At 38.6% G+C, this 20,613-nt stretch overlaps 1 protein-coding gene across 8 annotated transcripts in view; it reads left to right on the forward strand.

Annotated features, from left to right (window-relative positions):
* The window catches only part of PATJ (PATJ crumbs cell polarity complex component), a 392,045-nt gene that overhangs the window by 28,319 nt on the left and 343,113 nt on the right, over nt 1-20,613 (forward strand). For all 8 annotated transcript variants that reach the window (XM_057500268.1, XM_036911254.2, XM_057500269.1 and 5 more), the window contains exons 8-11: nt 8,178-8,396; nt 10,217-10,316; nt 12,660-12,751; nt 18,222-18,363. In XM_057500268.1, the coding sequence (XP_057356251.1) occupies nt 8,178-8,396; nt 10,217-10,316; nt 12,660-12,751; nt 18,222-18,363 (553 nt within the window). The remainder of the gene's footprint in view (nt 1-8,177; nt 8,397-10,216; nt 10,317-12,659; nt 12,752-18,221; nt 18,364-20,613) is intronic.

Raw genomic sequence — 20,613 nt, forward strand, 5'->3', positions numbered from 1 at the left:
TCCAAGCTAGACCAGGGCAATAAAACATCCACGTATGCAGAAGATTTCTCTCAGAACGGGGGGGTGAGGTTCTAAGCCTCACCTCTGTTGATCCCCAATTTCTCACCTGATGGCCCCCCTGCGACTGTGCCTGTCTTAGGTTGTTCCTTCCTTGAGGAATCTTACCCGTCTCTGGCTAACCAGTCATCTTCCGGGGCCATACAGGGAAATGTGAAGTTGGTAAGTGAGAGAGAAGCCTTATTGTTTGAAAAAGTTAGCTTTTTACTTCTTTGCATATTTATGCCCTGTGGCTTCTATGCCCAGCATTTGTCTTGAGGTATCTTTACCACTTGGAAGAATTATGATACTCGGTAAATTTGATATGAGGCACGAATTCTATTTAAGGGTTGTAATTAGGAAGGAAGAAGAAAAGCTATAGAAGTAGCAGGCGGAAGAAAACATGGGAAGATTGATTATTTCCTTGACATATCTTCTTGTAGAGTAACTTCAGCATGTATAGGTTTTAAGCTACTACTTAAATTGCACACACACATTAACATAATAGGAGTATAGTTACATAACCAAAGCATATCTGTAATTACCAGCCATCTGCAGTGAAACCAAGAAAACCAGTTAGGCACCTTAGGCATTTGTGAAAACTTATCTATGATATGGTGGATATTGTCCAACTGAACTTGAACAGTCTGAGAGAAATCAGACAAATTAAAACAACCCATTCCTGGGGACTGTTCACATGCCATATGTTCTTTTAACAATAAATAGTTTGTAGTTTTAAGACTTTGGAGCGCTACAATTTGCACTTCTCCAAATTCTTGGTTGAGCTCCAACAGTATAGATCCAGTCCAATTTTGTTGTTTTACTGTATGCACAGGCCAGCTTAGATATCTCCTTCCTCATTCCCATGGCAGGTCCAGGAACTGGTGGGATGAGTGCATCTACAGCTGTAGCAGTGCGTGGATCTTTGTTGGGGTTTTCTGATGATCATCTTCTGGCATGAGTCTTCCAGAGGGTGCAGATGTTGGAAGTTCTTTTTCATATCGTATCTTAGTTCATTTTCGGGGTAGCCCAATTAGGCTTTGATCCTCTGTATAAACACAAACAGACCCTTTGCCTACACTTTTATATGCCCTTTATACCCTTGTGTAGAACTCGTTGGAGGTTACCACACAGGAACTGCCCTTTTTTTTTTTTTTTTTTTTTTTTTTTTTGCTATCACTAATCTACACTTACATGACGAATATTATGTTTACTAGGCTCTCCCCTATACCAGGTCTCCCCTATAAACCCCTTTACAGTCACTGTCCATCAGCATAGCAAAATGTTGTAGAATCACTACTTGCCTTCTCTGTGTTGTACAGCCCTCCCTTTTCTCCTACCCCCCCATGCATGTTAATCTTAATACCCCCCTACTTCTCCCCCCCTTATCCCTCCCTACCCACCCATCCTCCCCAGTCCCTTTCCCTTTGGTACCTGTTAGTCCATTGTTGAGTTCTGTGATTCTGGTGCTGTTTTGTTCCTTCAGTTTTTCCTTTGTTCTTATATTCCACAGATAAGTGAAATCATTTGGTATTTCTCTTTCTCCGCTTGGCTTGTTTCACTGAGCATAATACCCTCCAGCTCCATCCATGTTGCTGCAAATGATTGGATTTGCCCTTTTCTTATAGTTGAGTAGTATTCAATTGTGTATATGTACCACATCTTCTTTATCCATTCATCTATCGATGGACATTTAGGTTGCTTCCAATTCTTGGCTATTGTAAATAGTGCTGCAATAAACATAGGGGTGCATCTGTCTTTCTCAAACTTGATTGCTGCATTCTTAGGGTAAATTCCTAGGAGTGGAATTCCTGGGTCAAATGGTAAGTCTGTTTTGAGCATTTTGATGTACCTCCATACTGCTTTCCACAATGGTTGAACTAACTTACATTCCCACCAGCAGTGTAGGAGGGTTCCCCTTTCTCCACAGCCTCGCCAACATTTGTTGTTGTTTGTCTTTTGGATGGCAGCCATCCTTACTGGTGTGAGGTGATACCTCATTGTAGTTTTAATTTGCATTTCTCTGATAATTAGCGATGTGGAGCATCTTTTCATGTGTCTGTTGGCCATCTGTATTTCTTTTTTGGAGAACTGTCTGTTCAGTTCCTCTGCCCATTTTTTAATTGGGTTATTTGTTTTTTGTTTGTTGAGGCGTGAGAGCTCCTTATATATTCTGGATGTCAAGCCTTTATCGGATTTGTCATTTTCAAATATATTCTCCCATACTGTAGGGATCCTTCTTGTTCTATTGATGGTGTCTTTTGCTGTACAGAAGCTTTTCAGCTTAATATAGTCCCACTTACTCATTTTTGCTGTTGTTTTCCTTGCCCGGGGAGATATGTTCAAGAAGAGGTCACTCATGTTTATGTCTAAGAGGTTTTCGCCTATGTTTTCTTCCAGGAGTTTAATGGTTTCATGGCTTACATTCAGGTCTTTGATCCATTTTGAGTTTACTTTTGTATATGGGGTTAGACAATGGTCCAGTTTCATTCTCCTACATGTAGCTGTCCAGTTTTGCCAGCACCACCTGTTGAAGAGACTGCCATTTCGCCATTGTATGTCCATGGCTCCTTTATCAAATATTAATTGACCATATATGTCTGGGTTAATGTCTGGATTCTCTAGTCTGTTCCATTGGTCTGTGGCTCTGCTCTTGTGCCAGTACCAAATTGTCTTGATTACTATGGCTTTATAGTAGAGCTTGAAGTTGGGGAGTGAGATCCCCCCTACTTTATTCTTCTTTCTCAGGATTGCTTTGGCTATTCGGGGTCTTTGGTGTTTCCATATGAATTTTTGAATTATTTGTTCCAGTTCATTGAAGAATGTTGCTGGTAGTTTCATAGGGATTGCATCAAATCTGTATATTGCTTTGGGCAGGATGGCCATTTTAACGATATTAATTCTTCCTAGCCACGAGCATGGGATGAGTTTCCATCTGTTAGTGTCCCCTTTAATTTCTCTTAAGAGTGACTTGTAGTTTTCAGAGTATAAGTCTTTCACTTCTTTGGTTAGGTTTATTCCTAGGTATTTTATTTTTTTGGATGCAATTGTGAATGGAGTTGTTTTCCTGATTTCTCTCTCTGTTGGTTCATTGTTAGTATATAGGAAAGCCACAGATTTCTGTGTGTTGATTTTGTATCCTGCAACTTTGCTGTATTCCGATATCAGTTCTAGTAGTTTTGGGGTGGAGTCTTTAGGGTTTTTTATGTACAGTATCATGTCATCTGCAAATAGTGACAGTTTAACTTCTTCTTTACCAATCTGGATTCCTTGTATTTCTTTATTTTGTCTGATTGCCGTGGCTAGGACCTCCAGTACTATGTTAAATAACAGTGGAGAGAGTGGGCATCCCTGTCTAGTTCCCGATCTCAGAGGAAATGCTTTCAGCTTCTCGCTGTTCAATATAATGTTGGCTGTGGGTTTATCATAGATGGCCTTTATTATGTTGAGGTACTTGCCCTCTATTCCCATTTTGCTGAGAGTTTTTAACATGAATGGATGTTGAACTTTGTCAAATGCTTTTTCAGCATCTATGGAGATGATCATGTGGTTTTTGTCTTTCTTTTTGTTGATGTGGTGGATGATGTTGATGGACTTTCGAATGTTGTACCATCCTTGCATCCCTGGAATGAATCCCACTTGGTCATGGTGTATGATCCTTTTGATGTATTTTTGAATTCGGTTTGCTAATATTTTGTTGAGTATTTTTGCATCTACGTTCATCAGGGATATTGGTCTGTAGTTTTCTTTTTTGGTGGGGTCTTTGCCTGGTTTTGGTATTAGGGTGATGTTAGCTTCATAGAATGAGTTTGGGAGTATCCCCTCCTCCTCTATTTTTTGGAAAACTTTAAGGAGAATGGGTATTATGTCTTCCCTGTATGTCTGATAAAATTCCGAGGTAAATCCATCTGGCCCGGGGGTTTTGTTCTTTGGTAGTTTTTTGATTACCGCTTCAATTTCGTTGCTGGTAATTGGTCTGTTTAGATTTTCTGTTTCTTCCTGGGTCAATCTTGGAAGGTTATATTTTTCTAGGAAGTTGTCCATTTCTCCTAGGTTTCCCAGCTTGTTAGCATATAGGTTTTCATAGTATTCTCCAATAATTCTTTGCATTTCCGTGGGGTCCGTCGTGATTTTTCCTTTCTCGTTTCTGATACTGTTGATTTGTGTTGACTCTCTTTTCTTCTTAATAAGTCTGGCTAGAGGCTTATCTATTTTGTTTATTTTCTCGAAGAACCAGCTCTTGGTTTCATTGATTTTTGCTATTGTTTTATTCTTCTCAATTTTATTTATTTCTTCTGTGATCTTTATTATGTCCCTCCTTCTGCTGACCTTAGGCCTCATCTGTTCTTCTTTTTCCAATTTCGATAATTGTGACATTAGACCATTCATTTGGGATTGCTCTTCCTTTTTTAAATATGCTTGGATTGCTATATACTTTCCTCTTAAGACTGCTTTTGCTGTGTCCCACAGAAGTTGGGGCTTAGTGTTGTTGTTGTCATTTGTTTCCATATATTGCTGGATCTCCATTTTGATTTGGTCATTGATCCATTGATTATTTAGGAGCGTGTTGTTAAGCCTCCATGTGTTCGTGAGCCTCTTTGCTTTTCTTTGTACAGTTTATTTCTAGTTTTATGCCTTTGTGGTCTGAAAAGTTGGTTGGTAGGATTTCAATCTTTTGGAATTTTCTGAGGCTCTTTTTGTGGCCTAGTATGTGGTCTATTCTGGAGAATGTTCCATGTGCACTTGAGAAGAATGTATATCCCGCTGCTTTTGGATGTAGAGTTCTATAGATGTCTATTAGGTCCATCTGCTCTACTGTGTTGTTCAGTGCTTCCGTGTCCTTACTTATTTTTTGCCCAGTGGATCTATCCTTTGGGGTGAGTGGTGTGTTGAAGTCTCCTAGAATGAATGCATTGCAGTCTATATCCCCCTTTAGTTCTGTTAGTATTTGTTTCACATATGCTGGTGCTCCTGTGTTGGGTGCATATATATTTAGAATGGTTATATCCTCTTGTTTGACTGAGCCCTTTATCATTATGTAGTGTCCTTCTTTATCTCTTGTTACTTTCTTTGTTTTGAAGTCTATTTTGTCTGATATTAGTACTGCAACCCCTGCTTTCTTCTCACTGTTGTTTGCTTGAAATATGTTTTTCCATCCCTTGACTTTTAGTCTGTACATGTCTTTGGGTTTGAGGTGAGTTTCTTGTAAGCAGCATATAGATGGGTCTTGCTTTTTTATCCATTCTGTTACTCTGTGTCTTTTGATTGGTGCATTCAACCCATTAACATTTAGGGTGACTATTGAAAGATATGTACTTATTGCCATTGCAGGCTTTAAATTCGTGGTTACCAAAGGTTCAAGGTTAGCCTCTTTAGTATCTTACTGCCTAACTTAGCTCGCTTATTGAGCTGTTATATACACTATCTGGAGATTCTTTTCTTCTCTCCCTTCTTGTTCCTCCTCCTCGATTCTTCATATGTTGGGTGTTTTGTGCTGTGCTCTTTCTAGGAGTGCTCCCATCTAGAGCAGTCCCTGTAAGATGTTCTGTAGAGGTGGTTTGTGGAAAGCAAATTCCCTCAGCTTTTGTTTATCTGGGAATTGTTTAATCCCACCGTCATATTTGAATGATAGTCGTGCTGGATACAGTATCCTTGGTTCAAGGCCCTTCTGTTTCATTGTATTACATATATCATGCCATTCTCTTCTGGCCTGTAGGGTTTCTGTTGAGAAATCTGACGTTAGCCTGATGGGTTTCCCTTTATAGGTGACCTTTTTCTCTCTAGCTGCCTTTAACACTCTTTCCTTGTCCTTGATCTTTGCCATTTTAATTATTATGTGTCTTGGTGTTGCCCTTCTTGGATCCTTTCTGTTGGGGGTTCTGTGTATTTCCGTGGTCTGTTCGATTACTTCCTCCCCCAGTGTGGGGAAGTTTTCAGCAATTATTTCTTCTAAGATACTTTCCATCTCTTTTCCTCTCTCTTCTTCTTCTGGGACCCCTATAATACGGATATTGTTCCTTTTAGATTGGTCACACAGTTCTCTTAATATTGTTTCATTCCTGGAGATCCTTTTGTCTCTCTCTATGTCAGCTTCTATGCGTTCCTGTTCTCTGATTTCAATTCCATCAATGGCCTCTTGCATTCTATCCATTCTGCTTATAAACCCTTCCAGAGTTTGTTTCATTTCTGCGATCTCCTTTCTGGCATCTGTGATCTCTTTCCGGACTTCATCCCATTTTTCTTGCGTATTTCTCTGCATCTCTGTCAGCATGTTTATGATTCTTATTTTGAATTCTTTGTCAGGAAGACTGGTTAGGTCTGTCTCCTTCTCTGGTGTTGTCTCTGTGATCTTTGTCTGCCTGTAGCTTTGCCTTTTCATGGTGATAGGAATAGTCTGCAGAACTGGGACGAGTGACGGCTGGAAGGACTTCCTTTCTTGTTGGTTTGTGGCCCTCCTCTCCTGGGAGAACAGCGGCCTCTAGTGGCTTGTGCTGCGCAGCTGCGCGCAGACAGGGTTTCTGCTTCCTGCCCGGCTGCTATGGAGTTAATCTCCGCTGTTGCTGTGGGCGTGGCCTGGCTCGGGCAGCTACTCCAAAATGGTGGAGTCGCGTTGGAGCAGGAGCGGCTGGGAGGCTATTTATCTCCGTAAGGGGCCTCCCTGCTCCCTGCAGCCCAGGGGTTAGGGTGCCCAGAGATCCCGGATTCCCTACCTCTGGATTAAGTGGCCCGCCCTGCCCCTTTAAGACTTCCAAAAATCACCCGCCAAAACAAAACAACGACCACAAAAAAAAACAAGAAAAAAAATTTTTTTAAATTAAAAAAAAAAAAAAATTTTTAATTAAAAAAAATAAAAGGTGGTCGTTCGTTTTTCTTTATTCTCCGGTGCCAGCCTCAGGCCTCTGCTCACCGGTCGGTCTTTCTGCCCTGTTTCCCTATTATTGGGGTCCCTGTCCCTTTAAGACTTCCAAAAAGCGCTCGCTAAAACAAAGCAGCAAAAAAGCAAAAAAAAAAAAAATGGTCGCGCGCTTTTCTTATGTCCTCTGTCGCCCAGCCTCCAGTGCCTGCTCACTGTTCTTGCTGCCCTGTTTTCCCAGTATCGAGGGCCCTGCACTCTGGCCCGGATGGCTGGGGCTGGGTGTTCGGCAGCCCTGGGCTCCGTCTCCCTCCCGCTCTGCCTGCTCTTCTCCCGCCGGGAGCTGGGGGGAGGGGCGCTCGGCTCCCGCGGGGCCGGGGCTTGTATCTTACCCCCTTCGCGAGGCGCTGGGCTCTCTCAGGTGTGGATGTGGTCTGGATATTGTCCTGTGTCCTCTGGTCTTTATTCTAGGAAGGGTTGTCTTTGTTATATTTTCATAGATATATGTTGTTTTGGGAGGAGATTTCCGCTGCTCTACTCACGCCGCCATCTTCCGCCCCTCGAATCTCACTTCTTAATACCCCAACTGCTCACCTACTCCAAGCTATTATCTCTTTCTAGATTATTGCTTTAACTTTGTAACTGGTATCTCTGCTTCAATTGTTTCCTCTCCCATAGTCTATATTTAGTGCAGAAGCTTGAGTGATTTTGTTAAAAATAAGTCAGGTGATGTCATTTCTCTGTTCCAGACCCTCCAGTGACTTCCTGTCCTGCTTGCTCAGAGCAAATGCTGTACACTGCTGACCCTCTGTTTATGCTCCCAACTCTTTGACCACTTTCCTCTTTACTTATTCTCTTCTAGGCACACTGACATCTTGCTGTTCCTTAAATGTGCCACTGATCTTGTTGGCTTTAGAGTTCCTAGCTTTATGCTGGAGGCTTCTGATTTGGTCTCCTTTCCTTCTGAGGCCCTGGGCCTCTTCCTTGCATACATGGCCATTAATATCCTGGCTCTTGGCTATTATGCATGAAGTCATACCCTCAAGCAAATGCCCATTTTAGAATTTTGGTTACTCTTCTCCCTCTCAACACCCCCTTCCCCTCCAAAACTGCCATCTCTTTTTGTTTTACTCTGTTGCAAATTTATTCATTACAATATATTTGAACCAGCATTTATAGGTGATGTCTTTGCCAGCTGTTTTTCCAGAATTGAAAGAATAATGAATTATTATTAATTAATGAGGTTAGATCAATTGGTTTCTCAAGTAATTTTTTTGTTCAATTAAAGGATGGAAGACTCCACACAGGGGACCATATCTTGCAGATTGGTGGCACAAATGTGCAGGGAATGACCAGTGAGCAAGTTGCACAAGTGCTGAGGAACTGTGGGAATTCAGTCAGGATGCTCATTGCAAGAGACCCAGTTGGTGAAATTTCTGTAACTCCTCCCACCCCTATAGCCTTACCTGTTGCCCTGCCTGCTGTAGCCAACAGGAGCTCTAGTTCTGTGAGTATACAAATTATTCTCTCATTTTAAATACTGGATATGATACGCTGCAAGATTAGAAATGCCTTCAACTTGAAATGCCACATTGGTGTGAATAGTATCTCAATGCTCACTACTGTGCAGAGGAGAATCCAATTTGGACACATTAGACAAGTATGAGTTTCTTTTTTTGTTGTTTCTCATGGTTAAGTCATCCAACCTCCCTGAGCCTCACTGTTTTTCTGTAAATTGGAGAATAATAACACTTTTCCATTTCTATTTCATTAGATTGGTGAGGAGACATCCAGATGGCAGAGGGAAACTGGAAATATGGGCCAATGTATAAATGTTATCACTGATAGGAATAGACAAGCCAAAGGGAATAGATAATAATAATAATAATAATACTTATTATGATTAATAGAACAGTCATTATAATTATACAGTAATCATTATTATTGTAAATCAAGCACCTGGAATTGTCCAGGTCATCTGAAATCCTCCTGGGAATTCTGCAAACTAGGTATGAGAGAATAGATGAGAAAACTGAAGTCCAAATGCCTTGTTAAAGGTCACAGAGTCAGTTGCAAAGCTGGGATTTGAATTCAGATCTTTCTGGTCCATTCTACATTCTTTCCAACTATCTCACAGGCTCTATAATCTCTATAATTAAGAGATTATAAGGCAAAAAAAAAAAATAATTTTTTAAAGGAGGGGCCAGGAGGAAGGGGAAAGAAAAGAGAAGTGGTCATGATGGGAAGGGGTGGAAGACCCATCATTCTTCATGTGAGTGGAAAGCTGTTTGCCTGTCCCTACTTATACCATATGAAAAGTCTGGGATATTAGAATTGTTCTTGTTTCCTTCTCCAAACTGTGGTTACAATCATTTTATTTTTCCATCCGTTAGTCTGGTTGTGTGGAGCCTTCTACTAAGTAGTGAGGGTCCACTTTAGCTAAGTGATAAATGAGAATTTGATGCAATCAATAATTGCTAATGTTAATGTTTTGAATTGATAGGTGTTATGTTTTTAGACACCTGACTCTTTTACAGAAATATTTTAAGTTAGGGGACAAGTAATGAAAATAAGTTTTAGGTCAGTGTTTTTTTCTCACTATAATTATTACAATAATTTGTTTTATTATTTGTTTCTAAATTTTTCTGTACAATTAGTTCTTTCAGACACAAGTTTATCCTGAGATTTTTTTTCCTAAGTGGCTGTATTAGTTTTCTACTGTTGTGTAACAAATTACTGCAAATTAAGTGGCTTAAAACAATATGCTGTGTTAGTTCATAGTTCTGTAGGTCAGAAGTTAGGGTGAGCTTGGCTGGGCTTTCTCTTTAGACTCTTACAGGGCTAAAATCAAGGTCTGGTTATGCTCTTAACAGAATGCTCTGGGGATAATCCATTTCCTGGCTCATTCAGTTTGTTGGCAGAATACAGTTCCTTGATGCTGTAGGACTGAGGTCTCTCTTCTTTTCTTGCTAATGACCTCTTCCAATCCTCAAGGCCCCCTCTGTTCCTTCCCACCTGATCCCTTCCATCTTCAAACAGTCCAGTCCTCGTGCTTCATCTTTCACTTCCCTTTCTGCCACCAGCAGGAGAAAAACTCTGCTTTTGTAGGGCCTCTGATTAGATTAGGCTCTTCTGGATAATCTCCCTTTTGCCATGTGATGTAACATAAACACAGCAGTAGCACCAGGGGTCAAAAGTCATGGAGACCATCTTAAAATTCTGCCTACCACAAGTGCTCAGGAAATACTTGACACACCATGTACAGCTGGACTGTGTACACATAATTGCTAAACATTATATATAATTAAAATTATTTTTTCCTTTTAGGACGATTCTCTTTTTGAAACTTACGATGTTGAACTCATTAAAAAAGATGGACAGAGTCTTGGGATTAGAATTGTTGGTTATGTTGGAACTGCTCATACAGGTAAAAATCATTTCTGTTTTATATTTGAAAATAATTGTAAAGGACGTTAAGGTTTCTAGACATAAAATTACATATCTGCAAATTTTAATTTAAACATTGAACAATAAAACCATGAATCTATAATAGCAACCAGTTACTTTTCACTGATTAGAGAGTTTTATCTCAGTAGTTTTATAGCTGGCTTGATAGTAATTAACAAAAGAATTTAATTGTCCAACTCAGTGTATAACTTTAAATTGTACCTCCTCTTGTTTCTAAGATAGATATAATTTGAACATTGTGACTTAACATTTTATGACATTTTATTTGTGATAAACTAATTGCCTGTATTTCAGGTTGTGAATGTCAAAAAAGTATTACTATTATGTTAATCATTGTAAAAATAAAATAAAACAAGTACTTTAATTAGAATTATTTTCCTTTCATGTAAAGGGATTTCAATGTAAGAAAACAATACATGGGCCAAGTATCTCTGAATAATACTCCCTTAACTCCTATTTGCAAAGCTTTGGTAACTTAACTTCAAGAGTTACTCTGTGATTGTAAGAGAATCATTAGCGTAAGGAAAAATAAACCCTTTTCACAAATATTTGCTAGTAATATGAAAATCCAGAGTTACGAAATGTTCTAGCTTTTAAAAAAATAGCAAGTTTAGAGAGTTAATTTTTTTTTAAATTATTATTTTGCATGTTTACAGCAGGTGGAAAGATTAAGAGTGCTAATGTATTCAAAGTCCTGAATGAAATTCATGTCAGACCACCTTGTGCTATTTTAGCCTAATGAAATAACTGTTTAAAACCTTTAGATTTCCTAAGTGCTACCTTTTTTAGGTTCAGAATTTAAATGTGTTCCAAAAGAGCTAAGTATGGACTGTATAATAATTTTGAAAAAATATTAGATCAAGTAGCTCTTAATATGCTGTCTGCTTAGAGAAATCATGACTTAGTTCCTAAACCTGTGGCTTACAAAGTTTCCACGGTGTTCTTGTAAACCTAACAACATATATGTAGAGTAAAATGAAAGTGAATAACTGATAGAAAATTTGATGTTTATGTTACTGAATATAGAAAAAAGTCATTTTACTTCTTTACCTTGAAAAGTTTTTGGGACTGGGGTGAGGGCAGTGGTGAATCCAAAACCTAGAACACTTAAGACTCAGTATGCTTTTTAACGTGTAGTCTTTCAAAATAATTTTCACTTTATTCCATTCATTGGACTCCTAAGGCATTACTTTGCTTAGACTTTGAGGGGGTAGGAGAATGACCATAAGAAAAGTCTATTCAGGAAGAGAAACAGGTAAATAACTCTCAATTGTCCAAGGATAAATGAAGTGTATTTTAGCGAGATAGAGGCAAACTATCATCATATGGCAGATGAAAGATTACATTTGACAGGGAAATGGAGAATTCACAGAGGCACTTTCTAGGCATGGAAAAGGAGAAGGATTTTGGTAGAAGGGGTAAGGTTGATAAGAATTAAAAATGAAATGAGAAAAGGGATAAAATGGAAATATTTGCTGTTTTGGTGGAATATTGAGTGTCATGTGTCTGGACTTTTGTTAGTCAGATAGTAGTTGGAAGATTAAGTAAAGAAGTTTGGGGAAGATATGGAGTCCTGTAGTGTGATTCTATGAATTTACATTTTATTATGCAGCATTAGGAATCCACTATTGTTTAAGTATTATAAGTTCATTTGAAATTTAAAAGTAGAAAGTACAAAGTCATCCAGAGCTATGGTTTTTCATTTTCCAATTTCCCTTTTAGTCCTTGCCCATACACATGGCATACTTTTGATACAGTTGATATTTTTATATAGGCATTTGTTTCTGTTTAAATGTTTTACTTAGAGTATAATGATTATTTCATGTTGCTGATATTATTCTAGTTTTTTAAGACTGTATACTTTTCTGTGTTTGGGAAGCTTACATGTGCAGTGAACTAAATATAAACAGGAAGACCTGTTAAACGACTCTTGTCATAGTGCTGGTGAAAGATGATGAAGGCTTAAGCCAAGTTAGCGGTGAGAAGGGAGATAACCCAAGAGAAGAGGGTAAGACCTAAACCTGGGCTCTCCTGAATTCCAGCTTTTATTGGAGTGCATTTCATCAGGGTTCCATTACTGATTATTTTTCCAGAAGCAGTCATCAGGCAAGTCATTTCAAATTCAGGTCACTTGAGATGGTGACACTTTGAAATAATCCATCACTTTCTCTGCTTGTGTTCAAAATAGTATTTATCAAGCCTCCAGTCAACCCCTTTAGCTAATTAACCTCTTGATAGAAATTTTGCAATCAAGGCCTAATTAGAGCTTGCTTTCTTTTTCCATATGTCTTGTGCAACTTAGGGGAGGCTTCAGGGATTTATGTGAAAAGCATAATACCTGGCAGCGCTGCATACCACGATGGCCAAATTCAAGTGAATGACAAAATAGTTGCTGTAAGTAACTACCTCTGTTTTTAGAATTAAATCAAGTTGGAGAAGAAAGTTATCTTTATTATATAATATGTATGAGAAGGAAATGGCTTAATATAGGCTCATAATATTTTAAATTAAGTTTGCTAGTACAATGAAATCTCATTAATTTGGAATTCTTATGGTCTAAATTTGATTTCTTTTTTACTGGATGAAGAAAGGAGTGTATAACTGTGTTGGGAGGAAAAAATAATATATACACATATATTTAATATACGTGCATATAGTTTATAGGTGTTCTAGCATTCTCCCAGAAAATACTGTTCAAGCACTTCTTTGTGTTCTTTAACTCACTCATTTTAATGCAATTGTGAATGGAGTTGTTTTCCTGATTTCTCTTTCTGTTGGTTCATTGTTGGTATATAGGAAAGCCACAGATTTCTGTGTGTTGATTTTGTATCCTGCAACTTTGCTGTATTCCGATATCAGTTCTAGTAGTTCTGGGGTGGAGTCTTTAGGGTTTTTTATGTACAGTATCATGTCATCTGCAAATAGTGACAGTTTGACTTCTTCTTTGCCAATCTGGATTCCTTGTATTTTTTTGTTTTGTCTGATTGCCGTGGCTAGGACCTCTAGTACAATGTTAAATAACAGTGGGGAGAGTGGGCATCCCTGTCTAGTTCCCGATCTCAGCAGAAATGCTTTCAGCTTCTCGCTATTCAATATAATGTTGGCTGTGGGTTTTTCATAGATGGCCTTTATTATGTTGAGGTACTTGCCCTCTATTCCCATTTTGCTGAGAGTTTTTATCATGAATGGATGTTGAACTTTGTCAAATGCTTTTTCAGCATCTATGGAGATGATCATGTGGTTTTTGTCTTTCTTTTTGTTGATGTGGTGGATGATATTGATGGACTTTCGAATGTTGTGCCATCCTTGCATCCCTGGGATGAATCCCACTTGGTCATGGTGTACGATGGTTTTGATGTATTTTTGAATTCGGTTTGCTAAAATTTTGTTGAGTATTTTTGCGTCTACGTTCATCAGGGATATTGGTCTGTAGTTTTCTTTTTTGGTGGTGTCTTTGCCTGGTTTTGGTATTAGGGTGATGTTAGCTTCATAGAATGAGTTTGGGAGTGTCCCCTCCTCTTCTATTTCTTGGAAAACTTTAAGGAGAATGGGTATTATGTCTTCCCTGTATGTCTGATAAAATTCCGAGGTAAATCCATCTGGCCCGGGGGTTTTGTTCTTTGGTAGTTTTTTGATTACCGCTTCAATTTCGTTGCTGGTAATTGGTCTGTTTAGATTTTCTGTTTCTTTTTGGGTCAGTCTTGGAAGGTTGTATTTTTCTAGGAAGTTGTCCATTTCTCCTAGGTTTCCCAGCTTGTTAGCATATAGGTTTTCATAGTAGTCTCTAATAATTCTTTGTATTTCTGCGGGATCTGTTGTGATTTTTCCTTTCTCATTTCTGATACTGTTGATTTGTGTTGACTCTCTTTTCCTCTTAATAAGTCTGGCTAGAGGCTTATCTATTTTGTTTATTTTCTCGAAGAACCAGCTCTTGGTTTCATTGATTTTTGCTATTGTTTTATTCTTCTCAATTTTATTTATTTCTTCTGTGATCTTTATTATGTCCCTCCTTCTGCTGACCTTAGGCCTCATTTGTTCTTCTTTTTCCAATTTTGATAGTTGTGACATTAGACCGTTCATTTGGGATTGCTCTTCCTTTTTTAAATATGCTTGGAGTGCTATATACTTTCCTCTTAAGACTGCTTTTGCTGCGTCCCACAGAAGTTGGGGCTTAGTGTTGTTGTTGTCATTTGTTTCCATATATTGCTGGATCTCCATTTTGATTTGGTCATTGATCCATTGATTATTTAGGAGCGTGTTGTTTAGCCTCCATGTGTTTGTGAGCCTTTTTGCTTTCTTTGAACAGTTTATTTCTAGTTTAATGCCTTTGTGGTCTGAAAAGTTGGTTGGTAGGATTTCAATCTTTTGGAATTTACTGAGGCTCTTTTTGTGTCCTAGTATGTGGTCTATTCTGGAGAATGTTCCATGTGCACTTGAGAAGAACGTGTATCCTGTTGCTTTTGGATGTAGAGTTCTGTAGATGTCTATTAGGTCCATCTGTTCTAGTGTGTTGTTCAGTGCCTCTGTGTCCTTACTTATTTTCTGTCTGGTGGATCTGTCCTTTGGAGTGAGTGGTGTGTTGAAGTCTCCTAGAATGAATGCATTGCATTCTATTTCCTCCTTTAGTTCTGTTAATATTTGTTTCAGGTATGTTGGTGCTCCTGTATTGGGTGCATATATATTTATAATGGTTATATCCTCTTGATGGACTGAGCCCTTTATCATTATGTAATGTCCTTCTTTGTCTTTTGTTACTTTCTTTATTTTGAAGTCTGTTTTGTCTGATACCAGAATTGCAACACCTGCTTTCTTCTCTCTGTTGTTTGCTTGAAATATCTTTTTCCATCCCTTGACTTTAAGTCTGTGCGCGTCTTTGGGTTTGAGGTGAGTCTCTTGTAAGCAGCGTATGGATGGATCTTGCTTTTTATCCATTCTATTACTCTGTGTCTTTTGATTGGTGCATTCAGTCCATTTACATTTAGGGTGATTATTGAAAGGTATGAATTTATTGCCATTGCAGGCTTTAAGTCTGTGGTTACCAAAGGTTTAGGGTTAGCTTCTTTACTGTCTTACTGTCTAACTTAACTCGCTTGTTGAGCTATTATAAACACAATCTGATGATTCTTTATTTCTCTCCCTTCTTATTCCTCCTCCTCCCTTCTTCATATGTTGGGTGTTTTGTTGTGTGCTCTTTTTAGGAGTGCTCCCATCTAGAGCAGTCCCTGTAGGATGCCCTGTAGAGGTGGTTTGTGGGAGGCAAATTCCCCCAACTTTTGCTTGTCTCGGAATTGTTTAATCCCTCCTTCATATTTAAATGATATTCGTGCTGGATACAGTAGTCTTGGTTCGAGGCCCTTCTGTTTCATTGCATTAAGTATATCATGCCATTCTCTTCTGGCCTGTAGGGTTTCTGTTGAGAAGTCTGATGATAGCCTGATGGGTTTTCCTTTGTAGGTAACCTTTTTTTTCTCTCTGGCTGCTTGTAATACTTTGTCCTTGTCTTTGATCTTTGCCATTTTAATTATTATGTGTCTTGGTGTTGCCCTCCTTGGATCCCTTGTCATGGGAGTTCTGTGTACCTCTGTGGTCTGAGAGGCCATTTCTTCCCCTAGTTTGGGGAAATTTTCAGCAATTATTTCTTCAAAGACATTTTCTATCCCCTTTTCTCTCTCTACTTCTTCTGGAATGCCTATGATTCTTATATTATTTCTTTTATATTGATCACTGAGCTCTCTTAAAATTCTTTCATTCCTGGAGATCCTTTTATCTCTCTCTGCATCAGCTTCTCTGCGTTCCTGTTCTCTGTTTTCTAGTCCATTAATGGTCTCTTGCATCTTGTCCATTCTGTTTTGAAGTCCTTCCAGAGCTTGTTTTATTTCTGAATTCTCCTTCCTTAGTTCTTGCATATTTCTCTGCAAGTCCATCAGCATGGTTATGACTTTTGTTTTGAATTCTTTTTCAGGTAGACTGGCTAAATCTATCTCCCCAGATTCCTTCTCAGGGGAAGATGTAGCAGATGCTGAAGCTGTCTGGGTTAGTCTTGTCTGGATCATATTTTTTTGCCTTTTCATGTTGACAGGTGCTATTGACTGTCAGCTGGGAGGGCCAAAATTTTCACTTGCTACTGGCCTTTCTTTACTGGGACAACTGCGACCCCTAGTGGCTTGTGTTGGGTAATTGCGTGTAGAGTGGGTCTTTGTGTCTTGCCTGGCCGGAAGGGAGAAATTTCCCTTTCTGTGTGCGGAATTTGTCTCAGGCTGCTTCTCTGCTTTCGCCGCGCCCGGTGGGGTGATGGATGGGGGGGCTGCTTGACTGTTTGCCTCCGTGAGGGGTCTCAGAGCTGTTGCCCAGGGGGTTAGTGCACCCGGTTTTCCCTGTGATTTCCAGCTGCTGTACTGTGACCTGGGTTGTTTCCGTCAAGCTGTTAAGTCCCTGTCCCTTTAAGACTTTCAAAAAGCCCCCGCTTTTCTTTGTCACAGGGGCATCAGCTTCAGCACCCGCTCAGAGGTCTTACTCCCTGTTCCCCCAGTATCCAGGGCCCCCTGGGCATATACTGTGTCTGCGCTCTGGCCCGGATGGCTGGGGCTGGGTGTTCGGCAGTCCTGGGCTCCGTCTCCCACCCGCTCTGCCTATTGTTCTCCCGCCGGGAGCTGGGGGGAGGGGCGCTCGGGTCCCGCCGGGCCAGGGCTTGTATCTCACCCCTTTCACCAGTCGCTGGGTTCTCGCTGGTGTAGTTGCAGTCTGGCCACTGTCCTGCGTCTTCTGGTCTCTCTTTTAGGGCTAGTTGTGTTTGTTGTATTTTCAAAAGTATATATGTTTTTGGGAGGAGATTCCCACTGTCCTACTCACGCCGCCATGTTGGCTCCGCCTCCAACTCACTCATTTTATATAAAATTAATAGGCTATTAACCAGCCCTTTTCATCTCTTCATGAAAGTAATTTTTGAGTGCATACAAATTGATATATTTTATATATTGGAGAACATAATAAATACTTCTGAACAGTTCAGACTAGTCTGTCCTCCATTTAATAGAAATTAGTTAAATTTTACAGTTTATTTGAATACTATATTTGAAGCATATATACACATATGTTTAATTTAGTGATTTACATAGAAACAGGTGTTTGTGGGTGTAAATTGAATCTTTGTCCTTCGAGTCCATCTAAGGAAGCACATTTCATGACTTGTAGCTTTTATTTTACATTTTGGGCTTAGGAAATGTCTGTGGTTTGCAGAGTTTGGAAACCAGTGATAACAGTGGATGCTTGAGAAAATACTTATGGGGAAAGATAAAGTAATGGTTTGGGTAGCTTGAAAAAGATTGTGGGAGGAAGCCTGTTGATACTGATGGGCTTCACAAATGTAGAATTGGTGTTGACATAGATTAGCAAATACCCTTCTTGCACATCTCTTTTTCAGAACATTAGGAAACTTAATGGAGGGAGATCTGTGTGTTTCCTATGGAACATATCACATAGTGATATGATAAAGGGATGAGGTATTGGATGACCTCTTCAATTTTGATAATAATGGCTTCTATTAATACATCTAAGAGCTGTGTCTAACAATTGACTCTTATGGCACTTTGAATTTTCAGCAGCTTTAGAGATTGAAATCCTCTCTCAGACTATCAAAATGTTTAGCATAGGAATACAAGTTTGAATTTGCCTTTTAGTTTTTTGTTTCTTTGTTTTTTTCAGGAAGTTTGTCAGCATGGTTTTACTACTAATTTTGCATCCTAACTCAAAAATACTTTCTTGGGTGTAATACAAGTTATTTTTGGAATAAAATGAACTGCCTCCTCAGAATTAAAAATAGAAACCAACAAGAAAGCTCTGTTTAATGGATCTGTTAATGTTTTAGGTCAATGGTGTGAATATTCAGGGTTTTGCCAACCAGGATGTTGTTGAAGTATTACGGAGTGCCGGGCAAGTGGTGCGCCTAACTCTAGTTCGAAGGAAGACATCCTCATCTGCTTCTCCACTTGAACAGCCTCCAGACAGAGGTAATTAATTCTGCTGTCCCTTTCCCTGCATGTCGAAGAAAAGCTCATTTATGGAAGTTACTCTGTGAGTCTGGGAAGAAAAACCTGCCCACCTTGTGTAATGCAGTGTTGGAAAATGAATCAGCTCATTTGTGCACTGAGCAAAGTTTCCTTTGCCTAATATAATGTGCCAGTGCAAATGTTAAAACATAAACTGTGGCATACATTTGGCTCTGAGAGCCTCTCTAAATTGAGATGGAAATCATTTTCTGAGAAAGCTTCCAAATTTCATTTATTACTTATATTTGAATAATAAATCTTTGACACCTTTTGTTCTAGGGGCTCTTGTTTGTCTAATGATACATTTAATTCTAATGTCTCTTGATATACTTTTTCAAAAGTAGTGGGAGAAAGTAAAACATGGATTTCTGTCAATATTTTTATTTGTAAAATAATATTTGTTATTTTGATTATAAAATAGTAAATTTTCATTATGAAATGCTTAACTGTACACATGCCAATTTTTACTTATCAACATACAAATATATAGATCAACAAAATTTGTCAATCGTGGGAACACATATTCAATTTAAAATGAATGCCTAGTTATATAACTAGTGAATAAGAAATAATTCCATTAGAATTCGTTAGAAGATGAATGTGTATTTTCCTGCTCCACCAAAGATGTAATAAGACTAGAAACCTTTGTTTTCAACTGATACTGATTTGTATTTAAATTGAAACTTTTAAGTTTTACTTGATAGTGGAAATTTTTGCTATGGAAAGATGCCCTGTCAACTGCATTGTCTGTATGAAATTTAAAATTGTCTAAATAGTACAAATTGTGCAAATGCCTTATTGACCTTAAAAGGTTTACGTAAATATTTATATCAATATAATGATTTTTAATAGCTCTGATAGAGTCCTTGGCTTCATTTTAGTATATCAAATGAAGTATGTCATCTACAAATTAGCAATACTGGGCATGCCTACATTTTGAATTTGTATTGGGACCAGTTTGGACTAAATCTATACTTCTTCCATAGTTTGGATGTCCATCCTATGTCATTCACTAGCACCTTTTGAAGAGCACTCTAGTGTAGCATTTATCACACTGTATCATAATCACCTGTGTCATGTGTGGCCATTATCATATAGGGAGTGTTTATGCCTTTGTTTCTCTACCCCATGTAACAAATCTTTGTGTGCCTTCCACATAGTCAGCACTTAAAGTCTGACTAAAACAAACTGCACAGCTCTAGCTCTTGCACATCTACCTTTTCTCCTCTAGACTCCTGCTGTTTGCATACCTTGTATACACTTATTTGTGTCCCAATTTGTCTACTACTTATAGCACACAGTCACGTTCTGTGCTGCTTTGTACCCTAAACTCTGGTGTGTAACCCTTCTCCCCAGCTACACTAGCAGCTTCTGGTCACCATTTCTTTTGCTACTGTGGGGCTGTGCTTTTAGTGTGTGTCAATGGATCAATGTTCTGAAGTATCTTCTGTGTGATTTAAAATCTCATGTTAAGAACATATGAACTTTTATCTGGTTATATTTTTCAACTATTCAATTATTATAAACACTTCCAAGCATAGAGAAAAATTGAACAGTGTAACAAATACCCATAAATACACCATTTAGATTCAACACTTAACATTTTGCCATATTTGCTTCATTAATTTTTTTTCTTGAATGGTTTTAAGAGTGAGTACAAGGCATGATGATACTTTAGCCCTACATATTTTAGTCTATAGCTTTAAAACTAAGGGTATTCTCTTACATAACTACAGTATTGTTAGACCAAAGAATATTAATAGTAATTCTCTAATATCAAATATTCAACACATACTTAAATTTCCTGGTTGCCCTCAAATGGCTTTTGTGGCTTTTTTTCTCATTCCCCATCTCTCCTCACCCCCAATAAAAAACCACCCCCATAAAATCAAGATCCAGTCATACTTTGCACTTATTGCATGTATGTTTCTTAGGTTTTTTAATCTAGAAGAATTCTCTACCTCTGTTAACCATGACACAGACTTTTTGAAGGGATTTGTTGCTAGAATGCTACATTCTGAATTTGATTATTTCCTTTCGATGTCATTAACTTATTCTTTCCATCATATTTCCTGTGAACTAGAAGCTAGGTGTAAAGCCTTAAAACCAGATTAAATATTTTTGGTAAGAATACTTTTTAAGTCATTTGTGAGAATTTAAAAACAACCTTAAATACCCCTTGTTTATCCTTTCTTGACTTGCATGCTTGAG

This window comes from Manis pentadactyla, chromosome 4 (genome assembly GCF_030020395.1).
Source record: "Manis pentadactyla isolate mManPen7 chromosome 4, mManPen7.hap1, whole genome shotgun sequence".
Classification (NCBI taxonomy): Eukaryota; Metazoa; Chordata; class Mammalia; order Pholidota; family Manidae; genus Manis; species Manis pentadactyla.